At 47.7% G+C, this 24,259-nt stretch overlaps 1 protein-coding gene across 2 annotated transcripts in view; it reads right to left on the reverse strand.

Moving 5' to 3' along the window:
- Positions 1 to 14,005: 14,005 nt before the first annotated feature.
- Positions 14,006 to 24,259, reverse strand: part of CRK (CRK proto-oncogene, adaptor protein) — a 35,450-nt gene continuing 25,196 nt past the window's right edge. For both annotated transcript variants that reach the window (XM_032137868.2, XM_032137867.2), the window contains exon 3: positions 14,006 to 16,932. In XM_032137868.2, coding sequence (XP_031993759.1) covers positions 16,925 to 16,932 — 8 coding nt within the window. In that variant the 3' untranslated portion in view covers positions 14,006 to 16,924. The remainder of the gene's footprint in view (positions 16,933 to 24,259) is intronic.

Here is a 24,259-nt window from a genome sequence, read left to right on the forward strand (position 1 = left end):
AAAAAAAAAAAAAAAAAAAAAGAAACAAGAACTCACTTAGTCCGTCCGGAGAGCCCCTGGATACGTGGCAGTGTACTAAGCACTATGAGAAGGAAATAGATGTTAAAAAAATATCATTAACCAGGCTCACTGGCTCACTTCCGTAATCCCAGCACTTTGGGAATCTGAGGCGGGTGGATCACCTGAAGTCAGGAGTTTGAGACCAGCCTGGCCAACATGGTGAAACCCCTTCTCTACTAAAAATACAAAGGCCGGGCACGGTGGCTCACGCCTATCACCCCAGCACTTTGGGAGGCCAAGGCAGGCGGATCATGACGTCAGGAGTTCAAGACCAGCATGACCAACATGGTGAAACCTCTTCTCTACTAAAAATGCAAAAATTAGCCAGGTGTGGTGGCACGTACCTGTAATCCCAGCTACTCGGAAGGCTGAGGCAGGAGAATCGCTTGAACTAGGGAGTTGGAGGTTGCAGTGAGCCGAGACTGAGCCACTGCACTCCAGCCTGGCGACAGATCAAGACCTCATCTCAAAAAAAAAAAAAAAAAAAAATCCATATCTAAAGTGATTTGAAGTGACATGTTTATTATGTTTCAAATTTTCCTATGTCTGGTTCTAGAATCTATTCAGTTCCACTGATCCGTTTGTTCTTATGTCGATAAGATTTTAAATATAATACCATTATAGTACATTTTTATATCTGGTAGAATATTTTTTCTTCAAAATTTCACTCATTTTGTACTTTTACTCTGCTAGATGAACTTTAGAATCAACTTGAAAAGTTCTCTCGGCTGGGCGCGGTGGCTCACGCCTGTAATCCCAGCACTTTGGGAGGCCGAGGCGGGCGGATCACGAGGTCAGGAGATCGAGACCATCCTGGCTAACACGGTGAAACCCCGTCTCTACTAAAAGTACAAAAAATTAGCTGGGCGTGGTGGCGGGCGCCTGTGGTCCCAGCTACTCAGGAGACTGAGGCAGGAGAATGGCGTGAGCCCGGGAGGCGGAGCTTGCAGTGAGCCGAGATTGCGCCACTGCACTCCAGCCTGGGTGACAGAGCGAGACTCTACCTCAAAAAAAAAAAAAAAAGGAAAAAGAAAAGTTCTCCCAAGACCCATGTAGGTTTTTTGGGGGGCTGCTCTGAATTTATAGATTAATTAAAAGAGAATTGGAAATTTTTTCTTTTTTTCTTTTCTTTTTTTTTTTTTTTTTAGACAAAGTTTCGCTCTTGTGGCCCAGGCTCCAGTGCAATGGCGCAATCTCAGCTCACTGCAACTTCTGCCTCCCGGGTTCCAGTGATTCTCCTGCCCCAGCCTCCCAAGTAGCTGGAATTATAGGCATGTGCCACTACGCCCGGCTAGTTTCTTGTATTTAGTAGAGATGGGATTTCGCCATGTTGGCCAGACTAGTCTCAAAATCCTGACCTCATGTAATCCACCCACCTCGCCCTCCCAAAGTGCTGGGATGACAGATGTGAGCCACTGCACCCAGCCCAAGAATTTGAGATATGTTCAAAATTGAGTTTTCTCAGGAAAATTCTCCAATTTTATTCCAGTCTCCTTGCTGAAATGATTTTTTTTTTTTGAGACAAAGTCTCACTCTGTCACCTAGGCTGGAGTGCAGTGGCACAATCTCGGCTCACTGCAACCTCTGCCTCCGGCTTCAAACGATTCTCCTGCTTCAGCCTCCTGAGTAGCTGGGACTACAGGCGCACGCCACCACGCCTGGCTAAATTTTTATTTTTAGTAGAGATGGGGTTTCACGATGTTGGCCAGGCTAGTCTTGAACTCCTGACCTCAGGCGATCTGCCCGCCTCAGCCTCCCAAAGTGCTGGGATTACAGGCGTGAGCCACTGCGCCCAGCCTGAAATGATCTTAAGTACAATTGTATAGTTAGATGTATAGAGGTCTCACATATTTCTAAATAACTTTGTTCCCAAGTATTTGGGAGGCTATTGATGTTATAAATGGGCTCTCCCCCTATTTCATATTTCTTTTTTTTTTTTTTTTTTGAGACAGAGTCTCACTCTGTCGGCCAGGCTGGAGTGTAGTGGCACGATCTCAGCTCACTGCAACCTCCGCCTCCCAGACTCAAGCAATTCTCCTGCCTCAGCCTCCCAAGTAGCTGGGATTGCAGGTATGGCCACCACGCCTGGCTAATTTTTGTATTTTTAGTAGAGACAGGGTTTCACCATGTTGGCCAGGCTGGTCTTGAACTCCTGACCTCAGGCAATCCGCCCACCTCGGCCTCCCAGAGTGCTGGGATTACAGGCGTAAGCCACCGCGTCCGGCCCTATTTTATATTTCTGATTGATCTATACTTCCACTGATATATACAAAAATCACTTTTTTTTTTTTGTATAGACGGGGTTTCGCCATGTTGCTCTGTCTGATCTCAAATGCCTGGGCTCAACGATCTGCCAGCCTCAGCCTCCCAAAGTGCTGAGATTACAGGCATGAGCCACTGCACCCAGCCCCAAATCAAATCAATGATTTTTGATAGTTATCTTGTACCCAACTGCCTTACTGAACTGTCTTATTAGTTCTTTTTTTTTTTTTTTTGAGACGGAGTCTCGCTTTGTCGCCCAGGCTGGAATGCAGTGGCACGATCTTGGCTCACTGCAACCTCTGCCTCCCAGGTTCACGCCATTCTCCCACCTCAGCCTCCGGAGTAGCTGGGACTATAGGCGCCCACCACCATGCCCGGCTAATTTTTTGTATTTTTAGTAGAGACGGGTTTCACCATGTTAGCCAGGATGGTCTCGATCTCCTGACCTGGTGATCCACCCGCCTCGGCCTCCGAAAGTGCTGGGATTACAGGTGTGAGCCACCGTCCCCAGCCATGCCCGGCTAATTTTTTATATTTTTTAAGTAGAGATGGGGTTTCACCGTGTTAGCCAGGATGGTCTTGATCTCCTGACCTCGTGATCCACCTGCCTCAGCCTCCCTAAGTGCTGGGATTACAGGCGTGAGCCACCACCCCTGGCCGTCTTATTCTAATAGTTTTTCAGTCATTTGATTCATTGATTTTGAGACAGGGTCTCACTCTGTTGTCCAGGTTGGAGTGTCGTAGTGTGATCACGGCTCACTGCAGCCTCGACCTCCCTGAGTGCAAGGGATCCTCCCACCCCAACCTCCCACCTCAACCACAGGCGTGCACCTCCACCCTTAGCTAATATTTTTGTATTTTGCATTTTGTAGAGATAGAGTTTTGCCATGTTGCTCAGGCTGGTCTCAAACTCCTGGGTTCAAGCGATCCTCCCTCCTCAGCCTCCAAAAGTGCTGGGATTAGAGGTGTGAGCTACTGTGCCCGGCCTTCAGTAATTTTGTTTAGTTTTTAAGAGTGAAATAATAATTTTATCTCTTCCTTTGGAATATGTAGAGCTTTTTTTTTGTTTTTGTTTTTGTTTTTTGAGACAGAATCTTGTTCTGTCACCAGGCTGGAGTCCAATGGCGCTACCTCGGCTCACTGCAACCTCCGCCTCCCAGGTTCAACTGATTCTCCTGTCTCAGCCTCCGGAGTAGCTGGGATTACACGCACACGCCACCACACCCAGCTAATTTTTGTATTTTTAGTGGAGACAGGGTTTCACCATGTTGGCTAGGATGGTCTCCATCTCTTCATCTCATGATCTGCCTGGCTTGGCCTCCCAAAATGCTGGGATTACAGGTGTGAGCCACCGCACCCAGCCATAGAGCTCTTACTTATTTTAATTAATTAATTAATCTATTTATTTATTTTTGAGACAGACTTTCACCCTGTCGTCTGGGCTGGAGTGCAATGGCGCGATCTCGGCTCACTGCAACCTCCACGTCCCGGGTTCAAGCGATTCTCCTGCCTCAGCCTGCCAAGTAGCTGGGATTACAGGCACCTGCCACCATACCCAGCTAATTTTTTGTATCTTTAGTAGAAACGGACTTTCACCATGATAGCCAGGCTGGTCTCGAACTCCTGACCTCATGATCTGCCTCCCAAAGTGCTGGGATTACAGGCGTGAGCCACCACGCCCGGCCAAGTTCTTTGTAGATTCTGGATATTAGACCTTTGTCACCCAGGCTGGAGTGCAGTGGCGCAGTCTCGGCTCACTGCAAGCTCCGCCTCCCAGGTTCACGCCATTCTCCTGCCTCAGCCTCTCCGAGTAGCTGGGACTACAGGCGCCCGCCACCACGCCCGGCTAATTTTTTGTATTTTTAGTAGAGACGGGGTTTCACCGTGTTAGCCAGGATGGTCTCGATCTCCTGACCTCGTGATCCGCCTGCCTCGGCCTCCCAAAGTGCTGGGATTACAAGCGTGAGCCACCGCACCCGGCCTAATTCTAACTTCTTTCTGCATTGACTTGGAGCTTCAGAGAAATATTAAATAAGAGAGATAATAATGGGCATTATTGAATTCTATTGAATACTTGATTTTAATGGGAATGACTCTGGTGTTTCACCATTGAGGTTTACTATTGGTTTCTGATAAATTATTTTGTTTTTCTTTTTTTGAGATGGAGTCTCGCTCTGTCGCCCAGGCTGGAGTGCAGTGGCACGATCTCGGCTCACTGCAAGCTCCGCCTCCCGGGTTCACGCCATTCTCCTGCCTCAGCCTCCCGAGTAGCTGGGGCTACAGGCACCCGCCACCATGCCTGGCTAATTTTTTTTTTGAGATGGAGTCTCGCTCTGTCGCCCAGGCTGGAGTACAGTGGCGCAATCTCGGCTCACTGCAAGCTCCGCCTGCCGGGTTCACGCCATTCTCCTGCCTCAGCCTGTAGCTGGGACTACAGGCGCCCGCCACCACGCCCGGCTAATTTTTTGTATTTTTAGTAGAGACAGGGTTTCACTGTGGTCTCGATCTCCTGACCTAGTGATCTGCCCACCTCAGCCTCCCAAAGTGCTGGGATTACAGGCCTGAGACACCATGCCTGGCCTAATTTATTTACTCTTTGAGACAGAGTCTCATTCTGTTGCCCAAGCTGGAGTGCAATGGTGCAATCTTGGCTCACCGCAACCTCCACCTCCTGGGTTCAAGCGATTCTCCTTCCTTAACCTCCCAAGTAGCTGGGATTACAGGTGCCCGCCACCATGCCTGGCTAATTTTTGTAGTTTAGTAGAGATGGGGTTTCACCACGTTGGTCAGGCTGGTCTGGAACTCCTGACCTCAAGTGATCCGCCTGCCTCGGCCTCCCAAATTGATGGGATTACAGGCGTGAGCCACCGCACCTGGCCTCTATTTGATTTTTTAGACACAAACGTCTTGCTATTTTGCAGTCTGGACTCAAACTCCTGGGCTCAAGTGATGCTCTCTAAGAGTGAAAGAAAGAAGAAAAAAACATGAAATGTGGCTCAACAGTTAAAGACAGATTTATTTTAGAGAAAATAAACCTGAGAGGGGCTTCTGGCCGACTTCAGTCAAGAGTGCTTACTCTTACAGACTGAGAGTATATATTGGTTTGAGGGTGAGGGGGCTTATTACAAGCTGGGAATGTTTCTGTGTGGGGAAGTTTTATGGCAGGGTTGGAATGTCTTGGGTGGAGAGGGTTATCTTGGGGCTGACATCTTTCTGGCTGGAGGGGGTTATGTTGGGGCTAACGTGTCTCTGGTCGGGGAGGAGTTTGTCATGTTTCTGTTTGGAAATGTTATTTGTGCTTTATGGTCATGCTAACCTTAGCCATTAGGCTGATGCCCTGTGGGTTTAGGCGGTTTTTTGTTTTGTTTGTCTTTGAGAGGAGTCTCCCTCTGTCGCCCAGGCTGGAGTGCAGTGGCACGGTCTCGGCTCAGTGCAACCTCCGCCTCCGGGGTTCACGCCATTCTCCTGCCTCAGCCTCCTGAATAGCTGGGACTACAGGTGTCCACCACCACACCCGGCTAATTTTTTGTATTTTTAGTAGAGACAGGGTTTCACCATGTTGGCCAAGCTGGTCTCTAACTCCCAATCTCAGGTAATCTGCCTGCCTTGGCCTTCTAAAGTGTTGGGATTACAGGCATGAGCCACTGCGCTCGGCCCTAATTTTTATATTTTTAGTAGAGACAGGGTTTCGCCATGTTCACCAGGATGGTCTCGAACTCCTGACCTCAGGTGATCTGCCCACCTCGGCCTCTCAGAGTGCTGGGATTACAGGCGTGAGCCACTGTGCCCCGCCTCTTCCTGCCTTTTTTTTTTTTTTAAGACAGAGTTTCACTCTTACTGCCCAGGCTGGAGTACAATGGCGCAATCTTGGCCCACCACAACCTCCACCTCCCAGGTTCAAGCAATTCTCCTGCCTTAGCCTCCCTAGTAGCTGGGATTACAGGCATGTGCCACCACGCCTGGCTAATTTTGTGTTTTTAGTAGAGACGGCGTTTCTCCATGTTGCTCAGGCTGGTCTCGAACTCCCAACCTGAGGTGATCCGCCCGCCTCGGCCTCCCAAAGTGCTGGGATCACAGGCATGAGCCACCACGCCCAGCCATTTTATTTTTCATATCATGTGTGGAAAGACGATGACTCTGGGCTGTTTGTCATGTAAAATATCTCACATTCTGGACTTTTTTTTTTTTTTTTTTGGAAACGGGGGGTCTCGCTCTGTCACCTAGGCTGGAGTACAGTGGCACAATCTCCACTCACTGCAACCTCCACCTCCCGGGTTCAAGCCATTCCCAACTCAGCCTCCTGAGTAGCTGGGATTAAGGTGCCTGCCACCACACCCAGGTAATTTTTGTATTTTTAGTAGAGACAAGGTTTCACCATTTTAGCCGGGATGGTCTCGATCTCCTGACCCCGTGATTACAGGTGTGAACCACCATACCTGGCCCTCTGGACTTGTTTCCTTGCTTCCTTGTGATGCTATTTAAATTGTTTCCTATTCCTTAAATTTCCTGTAAAGTGGTAACTGGATGACAGCCAGGTTCAGGTTGTTTTTTTTTTTTTTTTTTTTTTTTTTGCCAGAATACCTCAGAGGTGGTGCTTGCTGCAAGCTTCCTTTGCCCTTATTGTGCTAAGATGGAAAAGTGACAATATTTAAAGAATATGTTTGTTGGGGCCGGGCACAGGGGCTCACGCCTGTAATCCTGGCACTTTGGGAGGCTGAGGTGGGCAGATGACCTGAAGTCAGGAATTGGGAGACCAGCTGGGTCAACATGGTAAAACCCCATCTCTAGACAGAGCAAGACTCCATCTCAAAAAGCAAAACAAAATAAAAGAATATGTTCATTGAGAAACAATTTCCACACCATGAATTCACCTATTTTGAGCAAGAATTCAATGAGTTTTAGTATATTACAGAGTTATCCAGCCATCGCCACAGTCTAATTTTAGAGCATTCCCATCATACTAAAATCAAACTTTGTGCCCATTTACAATCAATCTCCATTCCTACTCCCAGCCCTAGGCAACCACTAATCTATTCCCTATCTCTATAGATTTGCCTTTTATAGAAATAAATCATATTTTGTGTGCTTTTTCTGGTGACTTCTGAATTCAATTTAGACATATTAACCTCCCTGAGTCTGTTGTTTTTCCTTGCTCCTATTTCTCTCAATTCCTCATTGATTTATTCTGATCCATTAATAAGAGTTGTGTCTTTAGTTTTGTGCTTACTTCATTTTGCTGCATTGCGTACCCTGTGCCCTTGCCTATTCTTTAGTAACCAGCTCTGTGCTAACTTTCATTTGAATATCATGGCCCTGTTGGCTCATAAGGAACTTTTGTGGGACTCATTAAAAAAGGTACCCCTGCCAAAGAAATGCCCTTGTTTGAATTAAAAAATGATCCTGCTGGGCGCAGTGGCTCACACCTGTAATCCCAGCACTTTGGGAGGCTGAGGCAGGCAGATCAACCGAGCTCAGGAGTTCAAGACCAGCCTAAGCAACGTGGCGAAACCCCGTCTCTACTAAAAATACAAAAAATATCCAGGCGTGGTGGTAGGTATCTGTAATCCCCGCTACTCAGGAGGCTGAGGCAGGAAAATCACTTGATCCCAGGAGGCGGAGGATACAGTGAGCCAAGATTGCGCCACTGCACTCCAGCCTGGGTGATAGAGCAAGACTCCATCTCACAAAAACAGAGGGTCCCTCCCAGCAGTAAGGGAAGCTGAGGCAGGAGGACTGGCTGAGCTCAGGAGTTCTAGACCAACCTGGCCAATGTGGTGAAACCCCCATCTCTATAAAAAAATACAAAAATTAGCTGGGTGCCGTGATGTGCACCTGCAGTTCCCACCAATCACAAGGTTAAGGTGGGAGGATACTTTGAGCCCAGGAGGTCGAGGCTGCAGTGGGCTGTGACTATGCCACCACACTGCAGCCTGGGTGACAAAATGAGACCCTGTCTCAAACAAAACAAAAACGATGATCCTGCAAGCAGACAAAGCCTGCTGGAGTTTCAGCTGGCCCTGTGCCTTGCTTTGATCAATAGAATGCAGGGGAATTCAGCAGCTGCACCGTCTGGGAAGCAAGGAGCACCTCTGCTCGGCAGCTGTGCAACCCTCCAGGTGTGACGTGGCAGCCTTGTGTGACCTTTCTTCCCTCCCCAAGTTTGCATTTTCTTTTATTTTTGAAACGGAGTCTCGCTCTTTCACCCAGGCTGCAGTGCAGTGGCACGATCTCGGCTCACTGCAAGCTCCACCTCCCGGGTTCACACCATTCTCCTGCCTCAGCCTCTCCGAGTAGCTGGGACTACAGGCGCCACGCCCGGCCAATTTTTTTTTTTTTGAGACAGAGTCTACCGCTGTCGCCAGGCTGGAGTGCAGTGGCACGATCTCGGCTCACTGCAGGCTCCGCCCCGGGGTTCACACCATTCTCCTGCCTCAGCTCCCGAGTAGCTGGGACTACAGGTGCCCGCCACCTGGCGTGGCTAATTTTTGTATTTTTAGTTGAGACGGGGTTTCACCGTGTTAGCTAGGGTGGTCTCGATCTCCTGACCTCGTGATCCGCCCGCCTCGGCCTCCCAAAGTGCTGGGATTACAGGCGTGAGCCACCGCGCCCGGCCACGCCCGGCCAATTTTTTGTATTTTTTAGTAGAGACGGGGTTTCACCGTGGTCTCGATCTCCTGACCTCGTGATCCGCCCGCCTCGGCCTCTCAAAGTGCTGGGATTACAAGCGTGAGCCACTGTGCCTGGCCTAAGTGATTGTTATTTTAAGCCACTAAGGATTGGCATGGTTTGCTTTGCGGCAAAAGCTAACTGATAGAGTAACTTTGTTTGTTTTGAGACAGAGTCCTGCTGTGATGCTCAGGCTGGAGTGAAATGGTGTGATCTCGGCTCACTGCAACCTCCGCTTCCTGGGCTCAAGTGATTCTCCTGCCTCAGCCTCTCAAGTAGCTGGGACTACAGGTATGCGCCACCACGCCCGGCTTTTTTTTTTTTTTTTTTGAGATGGAGTCTTGCTCTTTCTCCCAGCCTAGAGAGCAGTGGCATGATCTCGGCTCACTGCAACCTCCACCTCCCAGGTTCAAGCAATTCTCCTGTCTCAGCCTCCCAAGTAGCTAGGATTACAGGTGCCTGCCACTAGGTCCAGCTAGTTTTTGTATTTTTAGTAGAGACAGGGTTTCACCACGTTGGCCAGGCTGGTCTCGAACTCCCGACCTCAAGTAATCTGCCTGTTTTGGCCTCCCAAAGTGCTGGGATGACAGGCGTGAGCCACTGCACCCGGCCTTAATTTTTGTATTTTTATTAGACATGGGGTTTCACCATGTTGGCCAGGCTAGTCTCGAACTCCCAACCTCAGGTGATCTGCCCACATCGGCCTCCGAAAGTGCTGGGATTACAGGCGTAAGCCACCATGCCTGGCCTAAGTATCATAGTTTTTCGAATAGCCAAAAGTGGCACCTATAAAATTGATCTCACCAGAAAAAAAATAGACAAAGTTCATCCTGTTGTTCCAAATTCTAGTTGCTAGCCCAGTACACTGGTGTTTTATCTTTCCACTAACATGAAATTTGCCACAAGTGATTCCAAACAAGTTTTCCCTGGTTCTTGCTGATGTAAATGTCGGTCACCATGACAACAACAGAAAAGACTGCCCTTGATCATATGGCAGGGCTTACTGAGGAACCAGAAGCAACTGGCCAGTTCAGACATAAACCTGATCCCACAGGCATGCCCAACGAGGGAAATGAGAAACTGGGGCAAATTTTTCTTCAGAAGAAAAAGTGAAAGTAGAGGAGGCACTGATTCTAATGGGAGAAAAGGAGAAATAAACCACTTTCTCTTACATTTTTTGAGGATGGTATCTGGCTTTCTCCTTTTTTTGTTATATTAAAAGGCTCCTAAAAGGATGTGGTCTCAGACTCACGCCAATTCTACCTTTTCTGTTTTTGAGAGGGAGTCTGGCTCCATCGCCGGGCTGGAGTGCATTGGCGTGATCTCGGCTCACTACAACCTCCAACTCCCGGGTTCAAGTGATTCTCCTGCCTCAGCCTCCCGAGTAGCTGGGATTACAGGCATGCGCCACCACACCCGGATAATTTTTGTATTTTTAGTAGAGACAGGGTTTCACCATGCTGGCCAGGATGGTCTTGATCTCTTGACCTCGTGATCCACCTGCCTCAGCTCCCAAAGTGTTGGGATTACAGGCGTGAGCCACGGCGCTCCGTCTTTTTTTTTTTTTTTTTTTTTTTTTGAGATGGAGTCTCGCTCTTGTTGCCCAGGCTGGAGTGCAGTGGCGTGATCTCAGCTCACTGCAACCTCCACCTGCCAGGTTCAAGCAATTCTCCTACCTCAGCCTCCCGAGTAGCTGGGATTACAGGTGTGCGGCACCACGCCCGGCTAATTTTTGTATTTTTAGTAGAGAAGGAGTTTTGCCATGTTGGCCAGGCTGGTCTCAAACTCCTGACCTCAACTGATGCACTCGCCTTGGCCTCCCAGTGTTGGGATCCCAGGCATGAGCCACCGCACCCGGCCCCAACTCTATCTTTAACCCACCTTCACATTAAAATGGGGTTGTGACTTTAACCATGATGCACAAGAACAGTCACAAGAACTCTGACCGTTAGTTGCTTTCTTGAGTTGAAGGCCTAAATAACAAGAGGTACCTTTTTTTTTTTTTTTGGAGACAGAGTCTTGCACTGTGGCCCAGGCTGGAGTGCAGTGGCATGACTTTGGCTCACTGCAACCTCCACCTCCCGGGTTCAAGCAGTTATCCTGCCTCAGCCTCCCGAGTAGCTGGGATTACAGGCAAGTGCCACTATGACTGTCTAGTTTTGTATTTTTAGTAGCGATGGTATTTCACCATGTTGGCCAGGCTGGTCTCCAACTCCTGACCTCAGGTGATCTGCCTACCTCGGTCTCCCAAAGCGCTGGGATGACAGGCGTGAGCCACTGCGCCCGGCCTGCTCTGTTTTTGAGCTTCACTTCTAGATGGCTGGTTCTTTTTTGCCCTCTACCTTATCTCCCATTTCATAGTCTTCAGAACATGTATGGCAACCGCACGCCACGTTCTCCGCCTCTCCCTGTCAAACTTAGCAGGGCTAATGGTTATTTTCACATTTTCTTCTATACCGGCCCCCTCTCATCTTTTCATACCTGTAAGAGGAATAGAATTTAACCTGGAAGTCAAGGTCACAAAATACGACAGCTGGTATGAATACTGTAGACTGTATAAAGGAACACACCATTCAACAGGTTTTTTTTTGGTTTTGGGTTTTGTTTCAGACAGGGTCTTACCCTGTCGCTCAGGCTGGAGTGAAGTGGCACAATCTCACTGCACCGTCAGTCTCTTGGGTTCAAGCAATTCTTCTGCCTCGGCTGCCTAAGTGGCTGGGATTACAGGCGCACACCACCACACCCAGCTGATTTTGTTTTGTATTTTTAGTAGAGACAGTGTTTCACCATGTGGGCCAGGCTAGTTTTAAACTCCTGATCTCAAGTGATTCCACCGCCTAGGCCTCCCAAGTGCTAGGATTACAGGCATAAGCCACTGTACCTAGCCTGCTTTCAGGCCTTTATATGATTCTTATGGTCCCCTCAAATCAGTATTTTATGACTCATACTGATGGAGACCCTTAAAAATATCACCAGGCCAGAGGCTGGGCGCGGTGGCTCACGCCTGTAATTCCAGCATGTTGGGAGGCCGAGGCGGGTGGATCACCTAAGGTCAGTTCAAGACCAGCCTGGCCAACATGGTGAAACCCCGTCTCTACTAAAAATACAAAAATTAGCCGGGCCTGGTGGCAGGCGCTTGTAATCCCAGCTACTCGGGAGGCTGAGGCAGGAGAATCGCTTGAACCCGGGAGGCGAGGTTGCAGCAAGCTGAGATCGCACCATTGCACTCCAGCCTTGGGCACGAGAGTGAAATTTCGTCTTTAAAAAAAAAAAAAAAAAAAAAAATCACGAGGCCAGGCACGGTGGCTCACACCTGTAATCCCAGTACTTTGGGAGGCCAAGACGGGTGGATCACCTGAGGTCAGGAGGTTTGAGACCAGCCTGGCCAAAATGGCGAAATCCCATCTCTACTAAAAATACAAAAATTAGCCAGGTATGGTGGCATATGCCTGTAATCCCAGCTACTCAGGAGGGTGAGGCAGAAGAATCGCTTGAACACAGGAGGCAGGGGTTACAACGAGCTGAGATAGCACCACTGCACTCCAGCCTGTGCACCAAGGGCGAAACTCCGTTTCCCACCCCCGCCCCCCCCGCCAAAAAAAAAAGGGCCAGATACGGTGGCTAATCCCTGTAATCCTAGCACTTTGGGAGGCTGAGGCAGGCGGATCACCTGAGGTTGGGAGTTCCAGACCAGCCTGACCAACATGGAGAAATCCCGTTTCTACTAAAAAAATTAGCTGGGCATGGTGGCACACGCCTGTAATCCCAGCTACTCGGGAGGCTGAGGCAGGGGAATCGCTTGAACCCGGGAGGTGGAGGGTGCAGTGAGCCAAGATCGCAGCACTGCACTCCAGCCTGGGAAACAAGAGTGAAACTCCATCTCAAAAATAAATAAATAAAAATTTTAAAAAAATCTGTATCTATATATCTCACCATTGATTAATCCCATCTTTTTTTTTTTTTTCTGAGATGGAGTCTCGCTTTGTCACCTAGGCTGGAGTGCAGTGGCGTATCTCAGCTTACTGCAATCTCCACTTCCCAGGTTCAAGTAATTCACCTGCCTCAGCCTCCTGAGTAGCTGTGACTACAGATGCACACCACAACGCCTGGCTAATTTTTGTATTTTATCGATTGATTGATTGAGACAGTGTCTTGCTCTGTTGCTCAGGCTGGAGTACGGTGGTGCCATCTCGGATCACTGCAACCTCTGCCTCCCGGGTTCAAGCGATTCTCCTGCCTCAGCGTCCCGTGTAGCTGGGACTACAGGCGCACGCCACCATGCCCAGCTAATTTTTCGTATTTTTAGAAGAGATGGGGTTTCACCATGTTAGCCAGGATGGTGTCTATCTCCTGACCTTGTGATCCACCCACCTCAGCCTCCTCAAGTGCTGGGATTACAGGCGTGAGCCATCATGCTCAGCCAAATTTTTGTATTTTTAGTAGAGACGGAGTTTCACTATGTTGGCCAGGCTGGTCTCAAACTCCTGACCTTGCGATCCGCTCACCTCGGCCTCCCAAGGTGCTGGGATTACAGGCATGAGCCACCACGCCTGGCCTAATCCCATCTTTAATAAACACCCACTGAGCTTGTATAATTGTTTATCTAATTATATGACTATAGGCTGCTGAAGGCACATACCTCCTATTCCCTAAGCATAAAGATTTACGTCTCGCTGCACGCGGTGGTGGCTGAAGCCTGTAATCCCAGCACTTTAGGAGGCGGAGGCAGGTAGATCACCTGAGGTCAGGAGTTCGAGACCAGCCTGGCTAACATGGTGAAACCCCATTTCTACTAAAAATACAAAAAATTAGCTGGGCGTGGTGGTGCATGCCTGTAACCCCAGCTACTCGGGAGGCAGAGGCAGGAGAATCGCTTGAACGTGGGAGGCGGAAGTTACAGTGAGCTGAGATCGCATCACTGCACCCCAGCTTAGGCCACAAGAGCGAAACTCTGTCTCAAAAAAAAAAAAAAAAAAAAAAAGATTTAGCTCTTTTGTGAAAAATATTCAAAGATTACTTTTTCCAAAAGATCACCAAGCCAAACATTTGGCCATATTTTTATTTACTACATATACTATAAACATATACAATACATGCTACCAAAAAAAATTTTTTTAAATTTAACTGTCAAGAAAGTGTATAGTGTTATAATACAATGGCACATGTTTATATTTTATTTCAAATTGGTTTGCTTATCACCTATTTCAAACCATTAACAGTGAAATGTTACTTGTGGATAATTAAAAATTATCTATTTGCATTATTAACAATAAACAATTCCAACAAATTAATAAGAATTAACCATGTCAAATATTAGTATTCGAAAAATGGGATTTGCAGAAATGATTATATAAAATATAGCAGCCAATTTCAGTTTACTTTGCCAATAGGATTTCAGCATTTGTTTTGTTTTTGGAAGACACTTAAAAGACATCCTTTGATTTCTTGATGCGCATTAACTGCCACACCCAACAGCCAAATCCAGCCCAGTGGTTCATGGAACGGCTCTGGATCACCGATCACTGAGGACTCCTTAGGACTTGAGTGGTGCTGCCTGTTCCACTGATATTACATACGATGAAGAGACATTACAAGCCAATATCAAAGTCAAAGGAAAAGAAAATAGGAACATTCAAATCAGTTGCGACAAGGTTTTTCTACAAATATTTCAGATGCCATACTTTCAGGAAAACAAGATTTCATGTGTATGTGGATTTTACAGTATCTATGTTCTAACTGAAAATTTAACAAAGCAGTCAGATGGAATTACATCTAATATTACAAATTTGTTCATTCAACACTAATGAGCACCCACTCTGTGCATAGCACTGTGCTAACATTTTAAAAGTTGAGTTTCATGTCTTTATCAAGCATGACCTTAGTGTGAGGTAAAAATACATTAAATTAGCGTCAACTCATTAGTCTGCTTGTGGTCATGTATGGAATCCTGGGCCAGCTGGCTTCCCTGTGCCACGTCACCAGTTTCTCAGTCTCCTCATTCACTCAGACAAATACGTGCACACTGACTGTATGTCAGACAATGTGCCAGTCATTGGATACCACAATCTGGTATAGGTTCAAAGAATGCAAATTTATCATATTAACCTATGCAGAACAATTAGAAAGGCAGATTATTTTTCCAAAATGAGGTCCAAAGCAAACTATAAGGTGTTTCTATTGGTCATACCACACCACAGACCGGTAAGTGCCTTTATAGACTGAGAACTAACGTGGAAGTTTCATGCTATCGTCTAAATAGCCTAGATCATTTTTGGTCTCATAGGTCTATTTTGTGGAGCACCTGACCCCGTATAAATCATTCCATACTTAAATGGGTTTGTAAACTAAACCTGAACATAAACAAAAAGAGCCAAAAATGAAGGCAGTTTATAATGTTCTTCAACAGCATTACTCTCCCCATGAGAAATGAATACTACATAAGTAATTCACGACTGGTTCAACTTTTTTCTTTTTTCTTGAGACTGAGTCTTGCCCTGTTGCCCAGGCTGGAACGCAGTGGTGCTATCTCGGCTCAATGCATCCTCCGCCTCCCAGGTTTAAGCAATTCTCCTGCCTCAGCCTCCCGAGTAGCTGGGATTACAGGCACGCGCCACCATGCCAGGCTAATTTTTTGTATCTTTAGTAGAGATGGCGTTTCACTACATTGGCCAGGCTGGTCTCAAACTCCTGACCTCATGATCCACCCGCCTTGGCCTCCCAAAGTGCTGGGATTACAGATGTGAGCCACTGCGCCCAGCCGGTTCAACACTTTTCAAAGCACTAACCCTACCCCAAACTCATGTAATACTAACTTGACTTTTATACAAGTTGCACAGAATGCAGAGGGCAGAATTTGGCCCCAAAACCTTCCACAGAATATTACAGGTGATTGGTCCTTCCACTCCGAATAGAACCTAAGAATTCCAAGAGTCTCCTAATAGGATACTGGCCCTCTGGAGAAATGGCCCTGCTAGATCCCATTAGTTAGGACTCTAGTTAGCTGCTGTAGAAGGGTGACCTACTACGACCCTTTTGGGGAAGGCAGAGAGCTGGGAGACTGGCTGTCCACTTAGTGAATCCAACACTGGCTTAAAGCTTTGCACTGAATAAAGTGCTCGGTACATCCTGCTTTTCACCTGGAATGAAAATACACACTTATCTTAGGAATTAACCTACTTACAGGTTTGGGGGACAAGAATGTCAAGGGCTGAAAGAATCCCAAGAAAAAGTATGAAGCATTGACTAGGAGGGAACAAATGCTTCTAGTAGTGTTCTTAGAATTCTTAGGATCTGAAATGTCAGAATGAGTCATACGCTGGTCATGCTCCATACAATGAAAGCAATCCTGCTTGATACTATTCACACGGTGCATGATTACTTCACGGGGGTGGAAGGGAACAGTCTGTCGCCATTTGATAGTATGGTTCCAGAATGAAAACAAAACCACTGAATCAATCAGGGTAAGCAGTGTGTAACACTCCTTCCTGTCCATCGGTTTTCCACAGGGTGATTTGCATTGCCTGAGAGAAAGGAGGCAAGATACCTATCCCCTCTGATACACACAGGCATGACCACTACCTCCTCCAATTGCCAATTCAGAAGCTAACACACAAACCCTCCAGTTCGTACCCTGAATATGGTAAATAAGACTAGGAATGGAGTAGTTCAGTCTAAAAAAGATCACAGGTAACAGAATGCTTATATAAACTAGACTGCTTTTGACATCTGTAAGAAAACTGTATAGATGGCAGTTGGAAAAAAAAAAAAAGATTGTTCCCATCTGTCAGCAAAACTGTTGAGCTATACTCAGCTGAAGTCCTCATCGGGATTCTGTTGATCCAGCAGACGGACATGTGTGAATGGGAAGTGACCTCGTTTGCCATTACACTCCCCTTCCCACTGACCACTCACATTAATCTTCGTAACCTTTACCAGCTCACCGACCTGCAGGAGGAGAATAAGGAGAGCACTTTATTTCCAGTTAGGAATGCAAGCTGAACAACTCCATTCTCTGGTTAGGCACACCCTGCCCATGTGACTGCTCTAGGGATATTACAGAAATGGCCATTTGCTGCCTCCCCAGCCCCAGCCACCAGACTGATTACTTGTGGTTAATGCAGGCAGAAGGAAGAAGTGTTTTTAGCAGTGCGGAAAAACAAGAGAATAAAGTAAAAAAGGATCCCAGATAATGATACTTTTTGATTAAAAAAGGAAAGTGATAATCATTGGAAACCTCAACTGTCTCTGCATGAGCAATCCCAGCTTCAGTGAGTTCGCTAGTGTTCCCTTTCTTTGTACTCACTACCCTCAGCTTTCTGCCTGCTCCGCAGGCCCTGTGTGAGGAAAAGCAGCTTTCTCCCCCCTTTTTTGTTTTTTTCATTTTTTTTTTGAGACGGAGTCTCTCTCTGTCACCCAGGCTGGATGACAGTGGCGTGATCTTGGCTCACTGCAAGCTCCGCCTCCCAGGTTCAAGCAATTCTCCTGCCACAGCCTCCTGAGTAGCTGGGACTACAGGTGCCCACCACCGTGCCCAGCTAATTTTTGTATTTTTAGTAGAGATGGAGTTTCACCATCTTGGCCAGGCTGGTCTCGAATTCCTGACCTTGTGATCCACCTTGCCTTGGCCTCCCAAAGTGCTGGAATTACAGGCGTGAGACACCGCGCCCGGCCGCCTTCTCCCCTCTTTAGCATATGGCAGCAGCACAATCCCCCAGCCCACTCGCACACATCCTGGCCTGTTACTGGTTGCACAGCAGAAAGCGATCATGGCAAGCATAGGTCACTTGGTCCTAGAGAATCAAGTGTTCTATCACCTCCTGACCAAGGCAAGCCTTTTCCCATATGGGCAGGTAGAGGCCAAAACTCCAACTCCAATTAGCTCCCAGAAAACCCCCACCTCATTCAGCAAGCTCTAGTTCACAAGCCACTGCCTGCCCAGCCCCCGAATCCCACCATCGGACAGACCTTGCTGCTTCCTCAAAGCTGCTTGTTACCTGATCATTACCCAATGAGGGGTCAAAAAAACCAACTATGGCTGGGCACAGTGGTTGACACCTGCAATCCCAGCACTTGGTGAGCCTGACACAGGTGGATGGATTGCTTCAGCTCAGGAGTTTGAGACCCGCCTGAGCAACACGGTGAAACCGTCTCTACAAAAAATACAAAAATTAGCTGGGTGTGGTGGTGGTTGCTCATAGTACCAGCTACTCGGGAGGCTGAGGTGGGAGGATTGCTTGAGCCCAGGAGGCAGAGGTTGCAGTGAGCCGAGATCACACCACTGCACTCCAGCCTGGGCAACAGAGCCAGATCCTGCCTCAAAAAACAAAACAAAAAAAACCTTATGTTTTAGCATGTATTTATAAAATGTCTCTTGTTGCAAAATGAAATATGAAGTTTTTTTTGTTTTTGAGATGGAGTCTCGCTCTGTCGCCCAGACTGGACTGCAGTGGTGCAATCTCGGCTCACTGCAAGCTCCGCCTCCCGGGTTCACGCCATTCTCCTGCCTCAGCCTCTCCGAGTAGCTGGGACTACAGGCGCCCGCCACCACGCCCGGCTAATTTTTTGTATTTTTTAGTAGAGACAGGGTTTCACTGTGGTCTAGATCTCCTGACCTCGTGATCCGCCCGCCTCAGCCTCCCAAAGTGCTGGGATTACAAGCGTGAGCCACTGTGCCCGGCCTTTTTTTTTTTTTTTTTTTTTTTAAGATGGAGTCTCGCTCTGTCGCCCAGGCTGAAGTGCAGTGGTGCTGTCTCAGCTCACTGCAAGCTCTGCCTCCCGGGTTCACGCCATTCTTCTGCCTCAGCCTCCCGAGTAGCTGGGACTACAGGCACCCGCCACCACGCCCAGCTAATTTTTTTGTACTTTTAGTAGAGATGGGGTTTCACCGTGTTAGTCAGAATGGTCTTGATCTCCTGACCTCGTGATCTGCCCGCCTCGGCCTCTCAAAGTGCTGGGATTACAGGCGTGAGCCACCGCACCCGGCCAAAATATAAAGTTTTAACAATCTATGATATATTTCTATCCTGCTATGAAACTTCAGAGGTCAGTCTGATGTATGGATTCACCCTGTGGGAAAATGCTGAATGGTGAAATAGAGCCTCAGATGTCACTGGACTAAAGAGTTTTATGACCATCCTTTAAGTATCAATATTTGAATTCTGAGCATACTCTGTTCATTTGGTTTTATTAAACCACCTACTATTTACTGAATTATTATATAGCACAGTAGAGGGCATTTTATACTTTATAATACTTTATATTACACTAAAATATAAGGTATTTTCCAATCCTCATAATAATCCTGCAATACAGGAACTGTTTTCATTTTACAAACGAAAAGACGGCAGTTTAGAGAAATTGCACGATACACGTGAGGTGGTACAGTTAGTGACAGGGCTGGGAATTTGAGCCCATAACTATCTGGATCCAAAGCCCATTTATGCCTTTTATCTTTTTTTTTTTTTTCCTTGGAGACAAAGTCTTGCTCTGTCACCCAGGCTGGAGTGCAGTGGCACAATCTCGGCTCACCGCAACCTCCGCCTCCCGGGTTCACACCATTCTCCTGCCTCAGCCTCCCTAGTAGCTGGGACAATAGGCACCCGGCACCACGCCCGGCTAGTTTTTTGTATTTTGTTTAGCAGGGACAGGGTTTCACCGTGTTAGCCAGGATGGTCTCGATCTCCTGACCTCGTGATCCGCCCACCTCGGCCTCCCCAAGTGCTGTGATTACAGGCGTGAGCCACCATGCCCGGCCGTCTTTTTATCTTTTGTTTTTGAGACAGGGTCTCACTCTGTTACTCAGGCTGGAGTGCAGTGACACCATCATGGCTCACTGCAGCCTGTAACTCTTGGGCTCTCGGGATCCTCCAACCTTAGCCTCCCGAGTAGTTGGGACTACAGGTGCATGCCACCATGCCCAGCTAATTACAGGCATGAGCCTCCACACAATTTATGAATTTTATACAGTATCAGGAACTTTCAAATTATGCTCCTGGGGTTGTACTGGGTTCCCTAAAAGTGTACGCAGGCACATCTACTGGCCAAAGCCAACGTAAGTCTAGCCGCAGGGCCTCTTCCAAGCCCAGCCTGACCTCACTTACAGGTGGAACAGCTTGCCTATTGGCCCCTCCGTTGTTTCCTAAAGAACTCTCTAAAAATTACAGAGGCCTGAAGTCATTGTATGGGTAATAGGATGCTGAGAAAAGGAGGGACAGAAAGAAGGGGATAGAGAGACACATAAGATACAGAAGTTGAGAAAAAAATAGCAGCAGGCTTGGCGCGGTGGCTCATGACTGTAATCCCAGCACTTTGGGAAGCTGAGGTGGGGGGATGGCTTGAGCTCAGGATTTTGAGAGCAGCCCTGGCAAAAGAGTGAGACCTTGTCTCTACAAATAATTAAAAAAGCCAAGCGTGGCCAACCGTGCTGGTGTGCGCCTGTGGTCCCAGTTACTTGGGAGGCTGAGGTAGGAGGTCACTTGAGCCTCCTGGGAAGTCAAGGCTGCCCCCTAGCCTGGGCAACAAGACCCTGTCTGCAAAACAAGAGAAAACCAAGCAGCTAACCCTGCCTGTGTCGTGACGAAGCCGGCTGAGCACACGTGTGGAGGAAGGGATGATGGCACGCCTATCCTTACACAGGGGTAACAATCCTCACAGGCTGTTATCACCAGGGCTGTCACCACACCTGGCCTGCCAGCAATTTTAGAATTCAACCTTGGTTCTACCCTGCAGAGGAAAACCATGCCAAAATCCGAATCTTTTTTTTTTTTTTCACCAGGTGCAGTGGCGTGCACCTGCAGTCCCAGCTACTTGGGAGACTGAGAGGAGAGGAACCCTTGAGTCCAGGGTTTTTTTTTTTCTTTTTGAGACAGTGTATTGCTCTGTCACCCAGGCTGGAGTGCAGTGTCACAATCTTATCTCATTGCAAACTCCGCCTCCCAGATTCTTGTGCCTTAGGCTCCCAAGGACCTGGGATTATAGGCGCCCGCCACCACGCTCAGCTGATTTTGTATTTTTAGTGGAGACCAGGTTTCACCACACTGGACAGGCTGGTCTGCAACTCCTGACTTCAAGTGATTCGCCCAACTCGGCCTCCCAAAGTGCTGCGATTACAGGCATGAGCCACCTTGCCCAGCTGAGCCCAGGAGTTTGAGGCCTTCCTCAGCAACACAGTGAAACTCTGTCTCTCTTTAAAAAAAAAAAAAAAAAAAAAAAAAAAAAAAGAGGCCAGACGCAGTGGCTCACACCTATAATCCCAGTGCTTTGGGAGGCCCAAGCAGGAGGAAGATTGCCTGAAGCCAGGAGTTCAAGATCAGTCTAGATAACAAAGCAAGACCCCATTTCTACAAAATTAAAAGTACAAAATTAGCCAGGTACAGTGGCATGTGCCTGTAGTCCCAGCTACTTGGGAGGCTGAGGTAGGGGGATCACAAGCCCAGGAGTTTGGGGCTGCAGTGAGCTACAACTGGGCACCCTAGCTTAGGGAACAGAGCAAAGCCTGATCTCAAAAAAGAAAAAAGAAAAGGCCGGGCGAAGTGGCTCACGCTTGTAATCCCAGCACTTTGGGAGGCTGAGGCGGGCAGATCGCGAGGTCAGGAGATCGAGACCACGGTGAAACCCCGTCTCTACTAAAAATACAAAAAAATTAGCCGGGCGTGGTGGCGGGCGCCTGTGGTCCCAGCTACTCGGAGAGGCTGAGGCAGGAGAATGGCGTGAACCCGGGAGGCGGAGCTTGCAGTGAACCGAGATTGCACCACTGCACTCCAGCCTGGGCGACAGAGCGAGACTCCATCTCAAAAAACAAAACAAAACAAACAAACAAAAATTAACCCTTTGTGCTTTTTGGGGACTTTCTCCTGCAATGTTTAGAGCACATGAAAATTCTCCTGAGGTCCCAAAGGCACTATCACGATATTTAGAGACCAGGGCTTCCTGTGGTGCCACATGTGGCCTTAGGTCTTTAACAGTTTGGAGGAAGAAGTGGCTGCTGACTCTGGCTGGAGGAGGGCAGAGGAAGAAGGCCAGAGGGGATGGGATATTCTAAGAACATCTTGCTGCAGTAAATGCAGTTCTTCCTCTAATTCAGAAGCAAAGTCAGAACTGTGTTTCCTCCTGTTAATTCACTAAAGCATAATTCCCAAAGATCAGATCAGGGAAGGTGAGGGATATCATCCAGGTTTGAAACTTGGTGTAGGCCAGGCGCGGTGGCTCACGCCTGTAATCCCAGCACTTTGGGAGGCAGAGCGGGTGGGTTACGAGGTCAGGAGATCGAGACCATCCTGGCTAACATGGTGAAACCCCGTCTCTACTAAAAATACAAAAGAAAAAAAAAAAACTTGGTATACTACTTTTTTTTTGAGGCGGAGTCTCACTCTCTCGCCCAGGCTGGACTGCAGTGGCGCAATCACAGCTCACTCCAGCCTTGACCTCCCAGGCTCAAGCCAACCTCCCACCTCAGTCACTAGAGTATCTGGGACTACAGGCGTGTGCACCACACTCGGCTAATTCTTGTAATGACAGGTTTCACCATGTTGCCCAGACTAGGGTGTACTACTTCAAATACAAAGGTGAAACCAAGTGCTTGCCCTGGAACTGTTACAATCTGACAATACAAAGGAATGTACTAATCAGTGAATGTAGTAGTAACAGTAGTTCTAACACTACTGATTTCAAAATTCAAGTTATAAATAGGAAAGAAAAACCCTAATATGAATTACCAATGAACAACAAAGACTTCATACAGGACTTGAAGTACTACAGGGTAGTTAACCTTTCTTTCCAAGAGGGAGACCTCACTACAGGGAAGAGACTGATGAGTCTCACCACAGAGGAACTGTTCTACTGTCCAGGCTGGTCCTCAGCCTCCTGATCCTGTAACACATCCTTAGGAGCTGCTTACAGCTCTGTGGGATGGGATTTGGGACTGCATTTTGAATGCTGAAGAATAAAGACAACATAGGCCAGGCGGGGTGGCTCATGCCTGTAATCCCAGCACTTTGGGAGGCTGAGGCAGGCGGATTGCTTGAGGCCAGGAGTTCGAGACCAGCCTGGCCAACGTGGCGAAACCCCATCTCCACTAAAAATAAAAAAATTAGCCAGGCGTGGTGGTGGATGCCTGTAATCCCAGCTACCTGGGAGGTTGAGGCATGAGAATCACTTGAACCCAGGAGACAGAGTGAGATCACGCCACTGTACTCCAGCCTGAGTGACAGAGTGAGACCCTGTCTTTAAAAAAAAAAAAAAAGGCCGGGCGCGGTGGCTCATGCCTGTAATCCCAGCACTTTGGGAGGCGAAGGCAGGTGGATCACGAGGTCAGGAGATCGAGACCATCCTGGCTAACACGGTGAAACTTCATCTCTACTAAAAATACAAAAAATTAGCCAGGCGTGGTGGCGAGCACCTGTAATCCCAGCTACTCGGGAGGCTGAGGCAGGAGAATGGCGTGAACCCGAGAGGCTGAGCTCGCAGTGAGCCGAGATTGCGCCACTGCACTCCAGGCTGGGCAACAAAGCGAGACTCCGTCTTAAAAAAAAAAAAAAAAAGAAGAAGAAGAACAAAGATAATGTAAGACTGAGGTATTTAAACATAGTTTGCTATCAAGTAAAATGGTAGACTTAAGACTATATCCTAAAGAACCACAATCCACAAAACACCTAGAAAAGTTGACTAAAATATAACAAGCATCCTTTCGTCTTCATTTTTTAGGAAGCAAGTCCAGCTGTATCATGGAGTCATTCGTAAAGAAGACTGAATGTGGTTACTACAGTTTCTTTGCTCCCAAGGAACGTAACAAACACTGGCTATTCCCTAGCTCTGTGTCGTTTTCAAGGCTAATCGATCCTGGTGCAATCAGATCTAGAATTGGTCCAGGAACAAAAGATTACCCAGCTGATCAATGAGTTCCAGATATAATGAGAACAAAATCAGAACCCAAATGGTATTAATTTTTGGAATTCACTACACAGGGGACATCACAGAACTGATTTTCTTTGCTGGCGCAAACCCAGGTGACTGCTTTTCCAGGTCCCTACTACCAACCAGCAGCACATCAGTGACTGCTAACATGCCTTGATCCAGACTTGCTTTCAGTGAGCTTAGGGCAAGAAGCACACACAAATTCATACACATAAAACCAGGGAAGAGCAAGTACAGAGAGGCAGCACAGGAGCCTTCTCTTCCAACCTCCTGGGCTCAAGCAGTTTTCCTACCTCAGCATCCCAAGCAGCTGAGACCACAGGTGCACACCACCATGCCTGGCTTTTTTTTTTTTTTTTTT

This window comes from Hylobates moloch, unplaced genomic scaffold, assembly GCF_009828535.3.
Source record: "Hylobates moloch isolate HMO894 unplaced genomic scaffold, HMol_V3 SCAFFOLD_19, whole genome shotgun sequence".
Lineage (NCBI taxonomy): Eukaryota > Metazoa > Chordata > Mammalia > Primates > Hylobatidae > Hylobates > Hylobates moloch.